A 17925-nucleotide genomic window follows, 5' to 3' on the forward strand; every position below is an offset into this window, starting at 1 on the left:
TGAAATTTGACATCCACCTTAAAACCTTTTCCTTGACCTTTGACATCCATCCTCACACCTTGACCTTGACATCCACCCTCACACCTTGACCTTGACCTTTGACATTCACTTTGCCACTCTTGCTTAACCTTTCCCTCTCACACTGCCAATGATGTCATTACCCAGCCTTTCCCTAGTATGACAAATTCTACTGACCCAGAAACACTTGTACAGAGTATAGATGATAAATGGGGAGCTTTGTCTACCTCCTCTGTTAAAACTCCCACCTTTATCAGCCATTACTGGGCAATCATTTAGTCTGGAGGTCAAATTCCTACAGTGGCCTGTCACCTTTTTAGGAAGGTTTTCAGTTACCTTGAGATAACCTTACTTAACACAATTTTTACATTCCATGAGGATAATGGACACAAATAAAAAGACTTGAGAACTCAGGAGACATTCAAAGAGATAATCATGAATAAAAATTAAATGAAAAACCATTCAGTATCTCTCTACCAAATGAAAGCCTACCTGGACCCTTGACAAACATGTGGTGCTATTTACCAAGATAAAACTGGGCGTTTAGATGATCATATTCCCCAAGATAAAACAGGGTATAATGATGATCGAACGGCATAAAAAACGTATTTTCCTTAGCAGGGGGTGAATTTGATACCTTAAGACAGCATGGGTATACATCAGTCCTCCATAACAATGCCTGTCTTGTGTCTGGGAGAACAGGAAGTGACAATGATTCATAGATCGTTGTATATATAGTCCCAAAAGTGTCCAAACTAACAGCTAACATCCATTACATGTTAGAGCTCGTATTTTACTTAACAACAGAAATTCGTTTATGGGTGTAAATTATAGATAGAATTAACGAATTGTAATACGAAACGAAAACTCTTTACCTGTCCAATTTATCTCATTAGCCCTCGTCTTATTGTTACAGAAGAATGAAGTTTACTTAAATCTCCCAAAGATCCATTACACTACTCTACTTATTCAGGTTACAATCACACTAATTATATGTGTGAACGCATCATAAAAATCACAATTCAATATTTTCAATTGACAGAGCGTCACACCTTACAATGATAAAATCCTACCTCATTTATGTCTACCTGTTCTATAGAAACACACTTCAATTTAAATTGGGTGACCGGAAAATGGGTCGAATTCCAATTTCCCTTGATTTTGAGCATTGAATCTACCTGACAATTCAAGATAGGGTGTGAAATATCTTTAAACTTTTATAAACCCCATCCCTTCATCAAGATAGGGTGTGAAATATCTTTAAACTTTTATAAACCCCATCCCTTCATCAATGAAAATTCTTCACATAGTCATGATTTTTACAACAGTTTAGATGCCATTTCTGATGTATCTCCTTGTAGCTATATACAGGTATGTCTTATTTAACGAGCTACAGGTAATCCAGGAGGTATTGAGGATGAGTCAATAACGTATGATGTTTATAGAATAAGCGTTTTATACAAGTTTATGTAAATGCCAGATACCTGTCACCATAGGGACACTAACCTCCCTAACCTTAACTAAACCTGTCACCATAGGGACACTACCTCCCTAACCTTAACCAAACCTGTTACCATAGGGACACTACATCCCTAACCTTAACTAAACCTGTCACCATAGGGACACTAACCTCCCTAACATGTAACCATAGGGACAAGAACTTCCCTAACCTGTAACCATAGGGACACTAACCTCCCTAACCTGTAACCATAGAGACCCTACCTCCCTAACCTGTAACCATAGGGACACTAACCTCCCTAACCTGTAACCATAGGGACACTTACCTCCCTAACCTACTTTGTCTGATATTATCTGACTTCATCAACTGACAATGACTCATTTTTTATTCTTTAAAATGATTTATTGTTGACCGAGTCCTGGCGAGGTTACCTGAGGCTAATAACTTATCACTGTCATAAAAAGTATAAGGGGGAGGGTGGGGACTGTCACCTCAGACAGGATGGGATTCCCTGTACCATATACAGAGAACAGAGAGATATCATAATAAGTGGGGTAAAATAAAGAGTGTGACATAGACAAAGCAGAAAGGTAATTAGGGAAAGTTGGATAGGAGTGTGGACAATTTTAAAGGAGAGAAGGGCAAACACTAAGAACAAGGGCAACAGAATTATACAGAAGGGATGAGGGAGAAACAGAACAGTGAGAAACAGATGGGAAAAGGGAGAAATAAAACCATATATATATGTAGACATCTCCTGAAGAAACACAAAGATGTGCCCTAAGTTGATCCCCATAAAGTCATGGACCTGATGTCCGAGGTCAACAACCTTGAGCCAACAGTACATTCTATTAATTCCCATTACAGCAAACTATTCAACCTCCAAGCAAACATCAATTTGTATTTAGATATATGACCAGCGACATGCCATTTTCTCATTCCGCATTTTTTGTCAGTTTTTATGCAAATGACACAATTATGCTATTTGCCTGTCTGGATGAAAGTGAAATTGTTGTCATAACGACAGGAAATGGTGGGCAACGTCGGCCAATTCCAGCATCCTGGGACAACTGTGACATTGGTTAATCTATCATAATTAGTACTCCATTGTCATAATGTTACCATGGTTACAGCCGGAAGGGGCTACAATTGTCATGACAACCCTCCCTATCGTCTGCCATCATATTTATTGCTCAACAAGTTGTGAAAAATTGATCCAACTAACATGGCTAATGTGTTTTTTTCCCTTTTTTCTACAATTGAGAGTTGTTAATAGAATAACTTACCTTTTTCATTCAGAATGATAACATTTCCCAAAATAATCAAACAATTATCCCTGTGATAACAAAGATTCAATTTCAAAACCGATTTATTACAACCTCAGCAGTTTGTTAGCATACGTTTCTTCAGGTTTTTGTGAGGAAAATAATAAGTTTTATTATCAAACATCTATCTAATACATTGATTTTTTTCTCTGCAGTAAAAAAAAAGCTGTGAAACCTTGCAGCAGTAGGATTTCTAATCAAATCAATGGCGCCAGTGTTTTGTAATCATTTTAAAATTAAAATTGATTTCCACTTAGGTTTATCCAGGAAGAAAATCTGAATTAAAAACATTGAGAGTAATGGTGATTAGGTTTCCTTCATTTTTGTTTTAAATGGATGAATAAAATGTCCATTTTTACAATCCTCAATCAAAGTAAGCCTTTTCCACTGATTTAGAATTACTACAACAGAATGTGTATATTTGATGATCCAGGCAGCCATTTGATCAGACCAACTACCACTTATCAAATACCTCAATGATTAAAACATTTTGGGTAAATTACAACCTCTCCTGGCCTTGCATACAGCTGGCATCCAAATTCAGACAGAAACTGACAATTGGAGAAACAACCCACTTGGTTTCTAGATCAATACAAGATACATTGTGAAGAAGATTTATATTTAAAGCACTTGAGAGAAGCAGATCTATGTACAAACACTTGCTTGATAAGATGAACGGGTAGTGAGGTTGTCAATTTTTTTTGGCTGAAATTGAATGAATGGCTGGCGCCACACTTCTCCAATGTTCACTGAATCCACATGAAGCCAACTTGCAAATAAATGTGTATTTGCATTAAAGAATACCTGTAGTGTTTTCAAATTTTTTTAATTTTCATTGAAATTGATTAGACTGATTTTTTGTGTTAAGTTTCTAATACAATGCAAATCCAACATAATTTGTTTTTGATATAACAAGCATTTGAGAATCATTTTTATTAATTTCAGTGATAAAATCATGAAGATGAAAATTATGATAAATGCATGACTTCCAGAGTTTTAAAAAAATGGGGAAAAATTCACAGGTAAAATCTTAACCACTTGTCTACCTGGCGTCGATAACAGGTCTTCACGTAAATATAGGTAGTTCATGCAGAATGGTATGGAATTCGTTGATAGACACACACAAAGCGTCCATTTACCTAGGGTGTGATTTAGTAGTGAATTTCGGTGAAACTATTCGATAAATATTGAACAGAACAAAACATATTTACACTAGCTTCTCAAAAGAGACAGGAATTTTATTGAATTACCGAACAGACAGGCAGCTGCTATATACTGGTTGACAAGAATTTGACAGTCAATTTGGACACCCATTTCATGTATCGATTCAAATTGCCCAGGTAAAATTTATGCAGACTGGAGTTGAAATTTATACACCATTACTTGAGGAAGTATGACAGAACTTTTAACATGAATAAACTTGTACAGTTGTATGTTCCCGAGTCTCCTATATCATCTTATTGGTTATGTTGAAGGAATGTGTAATTCATAATTCCACATTACTTTCGGATTTCTATATTCTGAAAATCTCCATAAATGAAGAGGAAGGACAGATGAATGGACAGATGGATGGACAGATGGACGGACAAATGGATGGACAGATGAATGGACAGATAGACAGATAGATGGGCAGATGAATACACAGATGGATGGACAGATGAATGGGCAGATGAATGGGCAGATGGATAGACTGATGAATGGACAGATGAATGGACAGATGAATGGGCACATGGATAGACTGATGGACGGACAAATGGAGGGACAGACGAATGGACAGATGAATGGACAGATAGACAGATAGATGGGCAGATGAATAGGCAGACAGCATACCACTCATATCCTTGATGTGGGGGGGGGGGGGGGGGGGGGGGTTGCCTAATTACCAGTATATGGCATGACATTTAGCAATAGCAATCATTTCCAAGATGGCAGACACAAATCAGAACCATCCTGGATATCCCACAGGTTGAATAAATAGTCTGACCATTCATGCATCCAAGTCCCAGGGGTATTCTGGGTAATAGCTTATACTTCAGTGATAACAAGCGATCAAAGTAGTGAATTTCACCTAATCTACATACCATTAGTCACATGTACTTCTCCAGGGTTCAATAACACGTAGTAATATGTCATTTGAAATATACATCAATCCAGAAAAATAGTATTTTTGGAATGTTTTATGACCTGAGAAAATTTACAGTATGAACACTATAAATGACTGGTAAATCAGAAGCTAGCGAATACCCTTAATTACTATACACACAAATATTACAAATGAATCATCAAACATTCATCGCACTGATAACCCAGTATACATCCTACATTTGTCAAGGAGGGAATACATTTTTTGTTCTTATATAAGAAATATGTCAAGAATGTTTTCCTAAGTTTTCCGATATTTTTTCTAATATGAAATGAATAGGAGTGGTTATATGTATCATTCACCTACAAAGAGGTGTATCCATTAGTCCAAAAATAAATATTTTCATAATTATGAATTCGGCTAGAGGGAATATGACCACGGTCAACAACCGCAATGACAGCGGTCAGTGAACAAATTTTACCACAATGTTTTACCAACCTGAAAATGATGATGTATGATCTACAAGAGATTGTATGGTGTTGATAGACACTTGTCTTCCATACCGACATTTCTTTATAATACCAAATTTTCTTTATAATACCGACATTTCTTTATAATACCAACATTTCTTTATAATACCAACTCTTCTTTATAATATCAACATTTCTTTATAATACCAACTTTTCTTTATAATACCAACATTTCTTTATAATGTCTTTTTATCAACTAGAGGTTATTCACACCGTTAAGGCCTCATAATTTGTTTTATAAACAGCTTAGAGATATTGAAGGAAATGCCATATAGGTCAAGTTATCTTCAAACCCAAAAAGGAACTAATAAAACATGAAGATATACGAAGAATTACCTGATATCTTATCTCCATCAGAACCATGATAAAATGGTGATGTTTTTATCTCGGAGTATCTATCTTTGGAATCATACAGAATGGCCGGTGTGAATATCCACACAGAAGGAAAACATCCAAGTTATCAAGCCAAACATCTTAGCGTCTGAGATTGTAGCCAAACAGTTATATCACTGATATTGTAGCCAAACTTTGGTGTGATTAAGACTTGTAGCCAAACATCTGAGTGATTAAGACTTGTAGCCAAACATCTGAGTGATTAAGGATTGTAGCCAAACATCTGAGTGATTAAGACTTGTAGCCAAACATCTGAGTGATTAAGGATTGTGGCCAAACATCTATGTGATTGAAATTTGACTGAACCTTTGCTTGGTCGAAATTGTAACCATATAGTTCACTTATTGAATATTGTGTAAAATTTACAAAAAAAAATCTAAATTTTCCTATCATTTTCATTAGTAAATATATCAACTTCGTTATTCATCTGAAATATTGGAATGGGTCATCAACATCATAGCCAATATGCAGAAATTGTGTTCATAATGAGAGAGGTTGCATTGAATTGAAGCTTCACTGCAAACAAACTGATCTTTAGTATATTGTATTACATAGTAAAACTGATTTACAAGACATTTCATTAGTACATACACATTCTCCCCAATACAGAACTAGTTTCAAAGTACTTTCCTAACCTTGGTGACCCCAAAAAACCCTCGGTTTACTAATTAAACTGCCTGGAAGGAAATGACAGCTTACTCTAAGTCTGAGGACTTGTACGCCTTACACCTAATGGTATCAGGCGCAGACAGGATTGAAATTCAACATTTTTGATGAAAGTTCATAATTGGTTGTTTAAATGTTTTTACTCTGGACCCTGTACACCTAGGCAATGCTTTTATCAGGGTGTCATTCAGTACGCTATCTGAACGTACTGAGAACAACTTTTTCTTGAATTTTCTTTGCATATTTTCTAAATATTTCAATAAAACTGAGACAGTTTCAGTCTGTATCATGCTAGGAAGTCTAGCAGGTTACCAGGATAAGTGACCTCTTAATACAGATGACCTCTCTATACAGGTGATCTCTTAATACAGGTGACCTCTCTATACAGGTGACCTCTCTATACAGGTGACCTCTTAATACAGGTGATCTCTTAATACAGGTGACCTCTCTATACAGGTGATCTCTTAATACATGTGACCTCTCTATACAGGTGACCTCTTAATACAGGTGACCTTTTAATACAGGTGACCTCTCTATACAGGTGATCTCTTAATACAGATGACCTCTCTATACAGGTGATCTCTTAATACAGGTGACCTCTCTATACAGGTGATCTCTTAATACAGGTGACCTCTCTATACAGTTGACCTCTCTATACAGGTGACCTCTCTATACAGTTGATCTCTCTATACAAATGACCTCTCTATACAGGTGATCTCTGAATACAAATTACCTCTCTATACAGATGACCTCTCTATACAGGTGACCTCTTTATACAGGTAATTTCTGCATTAAGGTGACTTCTTTATATATATGAACTTACTGGAATGGGATGTTTGAAATGTTCTTTTAACAAAGGTGGTCTCTCATTAACTGGAATTGATTTGCTAACGGCTTGCATGTGACCAAATAGAATCTCTATGACAATGGTTAAATTGGCGGATATCTTACATCGGTGATTACACCTGGTCTGCGTTAAGTGTTTTATAGTTTAGTCACCAGATATCACTGGGTCAGACACATTAAAGATACTTTATCATAATCATACTGGAAGGCTGCCATCCTATTGACACAGGCCAGTACTCTTTGGAACTCTTACATCACTTCCTACCCCTTAATTCATTTCCTACCCCTTACATCACTACCAATCCCCTCTTCCCCAACCCTAACCCCTCTCTTTATTACTGTCAACGAATCAACCTTCTTGAACCTTTCCATCACTCTCTCACTTGGGTATCCCTGAACAACTTCCAGGCCCCACAATGCCCCTTTTGTCAACCAATCAGGTACAGTCCAGGCGACACAATGCCCCTTTGTCAACCAATCAGGTACAGTCATCGGAAGGATGCACATCAGACTAATATGTCCTGTCTATATCCAGGTAACTATGTGAATCATTCTTAAAACTTTGCATTATCAAGTTATGACACACCGCCCCTCTCCCAACCCCTCAAAAATTACATTCAACTTTCAAACAATACAAAATTATCAAAAAGAAAGTACTTAGCATAGCTGTCATTACTCTACACAAATTTTCTTTAAAGTACATTGGAATGATAGCCTATTTGAATAAAAGACTTTCCAAGAGGCATGTAATGGTGTTAGTGATGGAAACCTCCGAGGCAGTGGCTGATTAACAGGCAAATATACTTATTGTGGTTTTAGAGTCAAATTTAAGTTTGCTGTCTTCGGAAAGTTATACAATTCAACATCATAATTGTCAACAAAACGGTGAATTTTTTGTCTGCGCTTTCCCGTTTAATCAGTTTAGTCTCTGTTTATCATTCAGAAACAAATTGAATTCCAATACTATCACTCACAAACCTTTACTAAAAATAATTACTTCTTCCACTTAAATCTATTTCTGCTCCTCGTCTAAAACCAGGCGTACACCGTTTATAAGGTAGGGGATATTGTAAGAATCCATTAGCAACATCAGGTCTCTGGTTTTAATTTGCACTGAAGCCTTTTATTGTTTTCCCTCTCGATTTCTCTGTTGCGAGGGTTTGACACCATAGTACCGTAAATGAAATATGATACACCGCTTTTCCTGTTCTTGGAGGAAAATCGTTGCAACGTGTGAGCTAAAATGTTTCTTTCGATAAAGTTGTCCCACAATTCTATGTGTTGTTTGAGCAAGCCGTGGCTGTTATTTTAAACACTAACAAGTAAAAAATCAATTCCTTGACTCGTGTTACGTCCACTTTCATGACCAACTGTTGATAATGTTTTTGTAATGACAGACAGTCGAGAAATTCAAATTTCCTTTTCGAGTTCTACAAGGACTTTTACAAGAGAGCTTGGAGCTTAATTGCAGCTCGTCACACATGTAAAGGAGACATATGGGACTACCTTGTACTCCTACAAATAGGGGAAGGGTTTTTTTTCCACGATTGGTCAACCATCATCTTGGTCAATGATTTAATAGGACAGATCATACCATTACTGAAACCCAATCCGCCCAGAAGTACATTTGCACTTTCTACAAAGTTCATCAAAGCTGAGTCTGAAATACACATCTTTCTAATGTCTTGTTCTGAAGCAATTAAAATGGAAATACACCAGATGTTAGAATGACTTGCTAAAGATCCTGCAAAATGAATTTTGATTTTTTGGTAATTAGCAAGAAAGATCAAATCAACAGTGAGGAAATTGATGTATATCACTTTAAAGAGCTCTTGTAGAATTTTCATAGGATCAATTTGTTTCACTTTGAATTTTAAATTTTTAAAACTTTTAATTTCCTTTCATGGAAGGAAATTTGTGTTAAAGAATGTCCAACATTACTATTGTGCAGCTTAAGTAGGTTTTGTGTGTTTTGGAAGGAAGATATTGGATGTATTAGATTAAACCTTGTTTTAATGAAATTGTCCTTACCTCTGACAGAGTTCGACGAGATCTTCATCCGTTGTGTTGGGACTTAGATGACGGAGGTACAAGTTGCTGCAGCTCAACAGTTCTCGGCCGCTTTGGGTACTCGACAGGCTACTCGTGGTGTTTGGACTTGCGGACGGCATGCTGCGGGGCGTGTATGTCTGCAATAACAATTATAAAACAACAATAACGATTGGTCAGTGTAAAGCTGTGAAGATTCAAATCAGATAATTTATGATTTTAAAATATTAATTTCCTTCAGCAAGGACATGAACAAGGGACATATTACTCAAGGTAAATTTTATGAATACAGACACACACACATATAACCAAAATATTCAACAAAAGCACATGGTGATAGCTTCCTAAAATTGTTATATGAACAATTTTATCACCATTTTACATAACCCTTGTTTTTTAAGATTCCTGTTTACAGTGGTTCCATTTTCCTAGGACGACTGTCCACATAATCCCCCCCCCCCCCCCCCCCCGAAATCTATTTGACTTTCACATGTAGATTATAGTAACTGTTGCTGGCTATAATTGACATCAGTAGATTAGATAAACACCACATTAACTAAACACAGACTGGCACAGTAATATTGTGTACATTTAGCCGACATGCATGTCTGAGGTTTCCAGCCATTTTTGATCCATTTTTTCTGCTAAAATGTATGAGCCTATTTGTGGGAAGGGGCTTATTTGGGAATATATACGGTACAGGACAAAAATCTTCTAAAGAATAAGGTTTTCTCACGTCTATATTACTAGAACAATTCTCTATAGATACACTCCCTCTAGTTCCATATAACAACACAATTACACTCTCCTGAATTATATGTAGAAACACGATCACGTCCAATTTAGCATCGTAATTACTGGTTAATATATCAATGCTTGGCTACATTCTGTGATCTTGATTTTTAATTAGGCCTATTAGTTCCGGCAATAATTTTCCTGTCACAGGTACCTGAGTTTATTATGACACCTTGGCATGTCCTAAGAATTTTCACCAGGTAGATCCATAGATCTCACTTAAGATATTGAGCCAAAATAATCATAAATCTCTTTCTGTCCAATCAGTGATAAAGGTGTTGGTATATATAGAGGACGAATTTATATCATACAGTCATGTACAGGGACCAGTTTAAAATCAATAACAGACAGCAATGGAAATAGGTAAGAGTCGATTCTTATTGCAATCAGGCACAGGTGTCATGACATTTCCTTCAAATGTGGAATTAATCTACAGGTAAAAACTGGCGTCGTGACGTGATGTACCAAACATCACCGTAATGAATGAAATCGCCATAAATCAAACGCATACAAACAAATCTGGGTCTACATACTTGTGAACTACGTATATATGTCCCAGCACAGAGTATCACAGGTGAAAAGCGAAAGGTCTCGATTAAAATCTACATGTAACTAGTTTACAGAAATACAGTTAAATTGCCACAGAATTATTGAATACTTACTTTCTGGGCAGGATAATTCCGAACTTCTGATAAAGTGTATGGTTCTGTTTTAAATATTATATTAACATAACTATACTTGTTTTCACGACCACCTGACACTTTGTGCCGACTGAGTTTACTGGTTCAGTGCCCCCTAGATTTGTGACACACAAAAGCCAATCGACAATATACAGGTCGGCATACTCACAACCATTCAGTAAAAAACCTCTACAGCACAAGACAAATTGAAACGAGACACAGTCAGATAGGCGTGATTGGGATAAAAGGTCAGCGGAATCAGTGAAGCGTGACTGATCGATCAATACCTATACAATCACACCTATTCTAAATTTCTTATCAATTAGTTTCCGGAAAAACAAAACTCACGTAACCACAAGAATGTCCATAAGTTTTGTACAACCTATAATTCATACTGCACACAGGTGAATCTTGTATGTTACCCAGGTAAAGAAATTTCGATGTATTATGCTTGAAATTACGATTAATTTGCCAGTTTAAGGTTGGCCGACCTTGATCACCGGTAGGGGGTGGGGTCGGTGGAGGGTTGAGAAATAACTGTGTAACAATCCTGTTCCTGATCAGCGACATCATGTCACACGTAACTAACTCGAACCTCGATCTCTGCCAATCCTTCATGCAATGAGTCTGCCCTAGATTTTAAATCTTATATACCATACTAAATGAGGATACGTGTGTAAAGCTATATACCATACCCCATGAGGACACGATGACAACAGATTTATCTCCTACAATACAAACCGTAGCATATCTATTAATTAAATCTCCTACAGTTGAGAACTGCAATGACTTCTCATTCATAAATTACAAATACCTGCAGACTATGCTGTCCAGGATTAAAATACTACTCCGATATAGGTATGTAGGGCAGGCTAACCATTTCATAATCTCTATCAAAATCCAAAGAACATTTTCCTACCTATTAGAAAAGAATTAGCGACACAATATTTTCTCTATTAAGCAAACGGTTAGGAGAGATATTTTATTTGTTCACCAATTATTTTCTGATACAACATATTAAATTTCAATGTCACTTGATTTTGTTTTCTGAGGTCAAGTTTATATTTACTTTTTATTTCAGTCAATGTGACCTACTTTCTGCGTGGGTCTGTAAATGTGACCTACTTTTAGGTTTTAGATATAATTTCAAGACAGCTATATGTCATAAGGAAATTAAAGTCAGCTTTGTTGGCAGTGTCTGTAACAAAATTCACTCTTGGACTGGAACATACTCACAATATTTACTTAGGTTTACTTAACATAGACAACTTGGCTTTAGACTTATAGGAAAAGGACACTAGAAATCCAGTAAAAATGTCTGGACATCACACAACAGATATTAAGGTCAGTTTGGAGGTTCACTCCAGACATCAGAACAGGTCCACATCTTTTAACCAATGGAATATCTTTATAGTGATGGGGTGAACAGGTGCACATCTTTTAACCAATGGAATATCTTTATAGTGATGGGGTACATGCCTCATGCTCCCTGATCTACCGACGTACATTAGATAGGATAATTCTGGGTCCATGATATTATATTTGGTGTCTCGGGGTAATATTGTAGTTTAAAAGTGACTGGCATTAGAGATTGTAGACTTTAGGGGTGGCAGGTTTCAGGTGGACAGATTTGATAGGCTTTAGGAATTGTATACTTTAGCTCTGGGAAGCCTCAGCTGGTGGGATTTCTAGGATGGCAGGCATTTAGGGGTGGCAGGATCTTATCCTTAACTTCAAATATCCCGATGAGCTAGGTATGTCGTTAAAGATACAAGATATATCATGATATCGGTAAGAAAATAATGTTACATCATATCAATACTGAAACACCTGAGGTTTGTACATAGCTCTTCAACACTACAGACCAAATCAGTCCCGCAAATCTACAACAACATAATGAGCTTTCAAATCCAGTATAATACTGTTGACTAGCTCATTGTGGCTGTATCATGGACCGGTTATATTGTATTACATAAATAAAGACCTTGATCACATGCTGGGTGTGTGCTTGCTAAAATATATCATAACTGGCAGTTCGTCTGAATCACCAGTATATTAATACACGTAAATGACTTATTCGGGTAACACCCAATTTAATGTACAACGCGACAGTATATGCATTATAATAGGCGAAAAAGCAATTGAAATTAAACTTGAAATTTTTTTTTAACAGAAAATTAAAGATAAATCTATTACCAATACATTTTCATTTATATCTATGTAAACATACAAGATAAAATTGTGATTTCTTCCAGAATTTATCTCTGTGTAGATTAACTTTAGTGTAGGTTATAAATCTACTTTATCTTTAAATGTAAACTTGTGGAGATGACAATATATATTGTCCTATCGTAAACCCTGACGGGAGATTTAAAAGGCAAGGTTCTATCATAACTATACCTATAAATGTCTATAATGTTGAAGATTTATTTTGGTCAAACATTTCAAAAGCAGAGGGATAAGAATTTCCTATACCGACTCTGTGTGACATTTAGGGATTTTTGATATTTAAGAGATCTGTATGGCATTTGATTATAATGTAAGGGTCTCTCAATAAACCTCTTTAATACAATTTCTCAAAACTAACAATACCTCTATTATATTAAACTTCTCAAATTACAAACCCCTCCCTAATTTCAAACATGATCCCTTCATGTATAAAATCCTCCAACAGTGTTTCTAATAAAGCCCCACCATTATAACCCCACTACGACTCCTGTATACTATATATACTGCTAAACTCTCCTTGTTTGGCCCCTAATCACACGACCCCTCCCAGTACTGTCCACACACGTACAATCCTTTTTAAACACACCAAGCATTGTTTTGAATTCCTACCTGAGTATTGTAGTAATATATTTGTCCAAAATAATTCTCTCCTGGTTAGAAAGTTCGGTAATGCCTTCGACTTGTACAAATAAATCAAGCAAAACAGTAGAGCTTTCTCATTTTGTAACTGGTGCCGTTCCTGGATAATTATAAAATGTTTTTTACCGAACAGGTATACAGGTATATAAATACCTGTGTGATACACCTACGGAGAAATAGCTCACCTGGGTGCTGCTGGTGTATTGACTAAAGTAGAATACAAGTGGTTGAGGGGCGTCCGTGGCCAGATTATAAATTTTACCTGTGGCCCGTCGGCTATGAAAGACGGAATTTGTTCTTTTCATTTGGTCGAGAATGAACTTGATTTTAAATAGCCAAAAGTCAGTTATGTAAACCCTACAGCATTCCGAACTAAGAAGTAGTAAAATCTCTCAACTCTGACATATGACCTCCTGTATTGTAAAAACCCACTATGGCTATACACATTGTGCATTGCAGGATTAGTGAAGGCAGATTTAGGAGTAAATGCACAATACAAAACACTTCAGGTAATAGACTGGATTTTTACTTGAAAGGTAAAAGATGTCTTTATGAAAAAAGATATTAATCTCCATTGAATGGATAAAAAAATAGACACATCTCCCAAAAAGATGGCATATTTCACACTTAAAAGTTTTGTACAGAATATATTTCGTATTAACACATACTTGATATGAGATATATATAAAATCAAGGCGGGTTTTAACACAATATATATCAAATCTAAAGACCTTGAGAATATTTTTACACGACTTGACAGAATCAATGTATTATTACGTAATTTTGATTTATTTTATTTAGCGGCGAGAACATCACAAAGACTCAACAAAGCCAGATCTCTTATGTGTCGATAGATAAAACAAAATGCACAACTTGTTGCTAAAATAAATAAGTAGATAAAGAGATAAATAAACATCACAATATCTTATCACTGACTAGCTTTGTGAGTTTCTAGGCATCATCATAAAAATAGCATACACCCCATGTACGTAATTGTTTATAAATATTTACCTCTAATTCATAATCAACAAAAGGAATATCATTTATCTTCTCTCAAATACGTTAATCTTTAAAATCACAATTATTTCTGGGGTTTCTACTTTCACTTTCCAGTAGTAAAACATTGTCTCAGATGGAAAGTGCAAATTGAACTGAACCATGAGAGATGAAACTGTGATAAGACAGGACAATGATGGATTCAATGATAGAGCTGTTTTTGAGGGAGTGGACAGAAAATGTTGTGTGCATAATATATCTTATTTGACAAGAACCAAAGAAAATTAAGGAAAGTGATCATTTTTACAGGAGGAAGAGTAACAATGATTTGACAGAGATAGAAGGGAACTATACCAGGTGGGTGTGGCACTTATACTAACTGACATCTCTGAAATCTTTACAGGTTGAGTGAGCAAAGTCAGGTTGATTTGAGATGATACAAAAAATATGTTCCAAATTAATTATCCCTGATCCTATTAAGATCTCTAATTAATGATGTACGACAATTATTTTGAACTCAATCAATGTCAGTTTGGTCTATTTTTGATATGTACAAAAATTTGACATGAAAATAATGCAGAAATATTTTACATATCTGACAAATTTTAACATGATATTTTAGTACCTGGTAGCAGTAAGTAAAGGTAAACTTTATTAGCCTGATCTAAAGTTAAATTATACAAGTATGTGTCTGTTAGTTTGATGAATGAAATATTCTGTTAACATTTTGACCTTTGTAAATTAGTTCCTGTATTTAAATGTCGACAGTTGACATATGCCTAAACAAAAATCACCAAAACAGTTGGCGTCATTTCAAAACGTTCTGTTTTCAAACAATAGAAAGAGACGTTAGCACTTCCTGACCCAGGTCTGACCAAGATGAAATATTTCATTGGCGTGTAATTGTTTTGGTATAGAACTGATTTGGGGATATTTCACTTACCAAACTCATTAAAGGGTTTTTGCTCCAGTGAATATCAAATCGATTAAGTTTAAAGTAGGAGTTTGTCCAATTCTTGCCAGGCATTTTGTAATTAGATAGATTAAAGCCATTTTAAATGTTAAATCAGTTCATTTTGACAGGGGGGGGGGGGGGGGGGGGGGGGATTTCAGGAGTGGTGTGAGGAAATCATAAACACAATTATGGTGAAATTACAACATATCATTTAGCCTGCTAAAAATTCTCATCAAACATTTTATTGTTACTGTAAAATAATCATTTTTATCAATGTTAGAAATAAAATTGATATTAGCATCACTAGTTTTAATGGAATTCTGACAGTTTCGAGTCAGTGCAAATTGATTCTCAATAAAGTCTCCCAGACTGAGCTCTCCAGTGGTCAGTCTGACTATAGTGTCTAGACTGACCAGCAGCTCTGATCAATGGTGTGAGAAAGTGACCAGGGCGTGCTGATAATGAGGTCATCTAACTCCAGGATCAAACAAGACTGGGATGTAAGGTCAACCAAGGTCAAACTAGACCAATTAGGAGCCAACCAAGATTGTGTTGAGACAATCTCCAGGACAATTATAGACTCTAGGGTCAATATCCTATGTCATAGTGGAACTCAGATACACAGTCGCTACAATTACTTACAGCTGTGATTGAACATGAGAACAGTAGAAAAATATAGTTTGTTTTTCATTTGATAAAATTTACATCTTTTTCTCATTTTAAAACAAAATAACTTATTTTGGTAGTAAGAATTTTATCAATCATCATTCAGGACAGAATATGATGACTGGCTCTCTAGTTAAATTTATGTCTAGTGGTTCGATTGTCACCACCCAATCATTTTGAGAATGTGATATTGTACCCAGATTTGACCTATTTGTGTGGAGAGTGCCAGTGATGAGTCAAAAGACTCTTACCCTTCCTGAACACCTGGTCCCACCCCCTTGTACATTCTCAACAGTCTCCTTGTAAATCTATAAATTTGGTTTTGCCCTGGTTTTATCAACTTTGAGGTAGAATTACTGTTTCGTTATAATATCAGTATTCTCTGTTTTTTAGGATGTTGGATTCCTTTTCAATTTACTGACTAATAATAAGAAACTGCCAATATAAAGTCATAATGCATCATTAACTTTACTCCAGGAAATCAATTTTTTACTGGCAATTTATTTAATATTCTGACCTTGACCTTCCCTCCTTTTCCTGTGAAACATTCTGTACAAGGTCAACACCTGCCAATGAATCTTTGTACTATACATCCTAAATGCTGTGCTAAGGTAATTATACTCTTATGTAAAGATGCCATGCCAAAAACCACTTTTCTCCCTCCATTATTGAAAGAGCTCTTTTCCCCACAAAACAAGCAAATGATCCGTACCATCTGCCATTTTCCACTCATAATGCCTACAAATTCTTCAAAACTGCGTAGAGTAAATTCCCCAAGCCTCAACCAACTAAGGCATCTAGCGACAAATGTCCAGAATATTTCATTATTCAAAACTGTTGAATAAAAGCCCCATATTGATGTTAAGGGTACTATCGTGGTAGGGTGTTTGATCAGAGCCGTTTGTTGAGTGATGATGGTGGCCATATTGATGATATCAACAGTGTAAAAAAGGTAGCACATCAACATCACCAATTCTGTCTAATGTGACACTCCCATGGGTCTGTATACACATATCCATTCCATTTCATATTGTCAGGCCCCTTGTTTACTTAGTCCATAATCAAGGTCTTCAAACTAGGAACATGTAATATCCATTGTGGTAGTGCTAGCATCCCATGTACAATGTCGACTGGCTTCAGGAACCATTCTCAAGAGGCACATTTAACTATGGTTTAGATTGAAGTACCCCAAGACTTATTTTTTAACCTCCATTAGTTTATTTGCACATACACTTAACCAATTCATGACTCAAGCTCAAAATCTTTCGGTATTTATAATAGATAATTTATAACACAAACATGAAAGGCATTTCAATACATATCAATTCATCGCCTGGCACACTTTCAAAGGTTTTGATTGAAACACAATCAATACTTACAGTTCATTTGTACTGTAAGGAGCGTTCAAGTTGATTTAGCAGAAAATTGTTGATAGTCGATATGCATATGTAAGTGCCAAATTTAAGATTCAAATATACCGATATTTTCTGGGTTAATTTTAGGAATAAAGTATCTAGTTTCAAACATTTCAAAAGGGTGTACTTTTAAATTAAGAGCTTTTTCAGTAATTATTTAAATTGAGCCTTATTTCACAAA

The 17925-nt window shown here is 35.8% G+C and overlaps 1 protein-coding gene across 14 annotated transcripts in view; it reads right to left on the minus strand.

The window, feature by feature from the left end:
- Positions 1-17925, minus strand: part of LOC117344361 (RNA-binding motif, single-stranded-interacting protein 3-like) — a 261555-nt gene that overhangs the window by 33601 nt on the left and 210029 nt on the right. For 13 of the 14 annotated variants that reach the window (XM_033907099.1, XM_033907097.1, XM_033907098.1 and 10 more), the window contains one exon: positions 9352-9509. In XM_033907099.1, coding sequence (XP_033762990.1) covers positions 9352-9509 — 158 coding nt within the window. Of the gene's footprint in view, positions 1-9351; positions 9510-13682; positions 13807-17925 lie in introns of those variants that run through there. The other variant, XM_033907110.1, reaches the window with a different exon arrangement.

The sequence above is a fragment of the Pecten maximus genome, chromosome 15 (genome assembly GCF_902652985.1).
Source record: "Pecten maximus chromosome 15, xPecMax1.1, whole genome shotgun sequence".
Classification (NCBI taxonomy): Eukaryota; Metazoa; Mollusca; class Bivalvia; order Pectinida; family Pectinidae; genus Pecten; species Pecten maximus.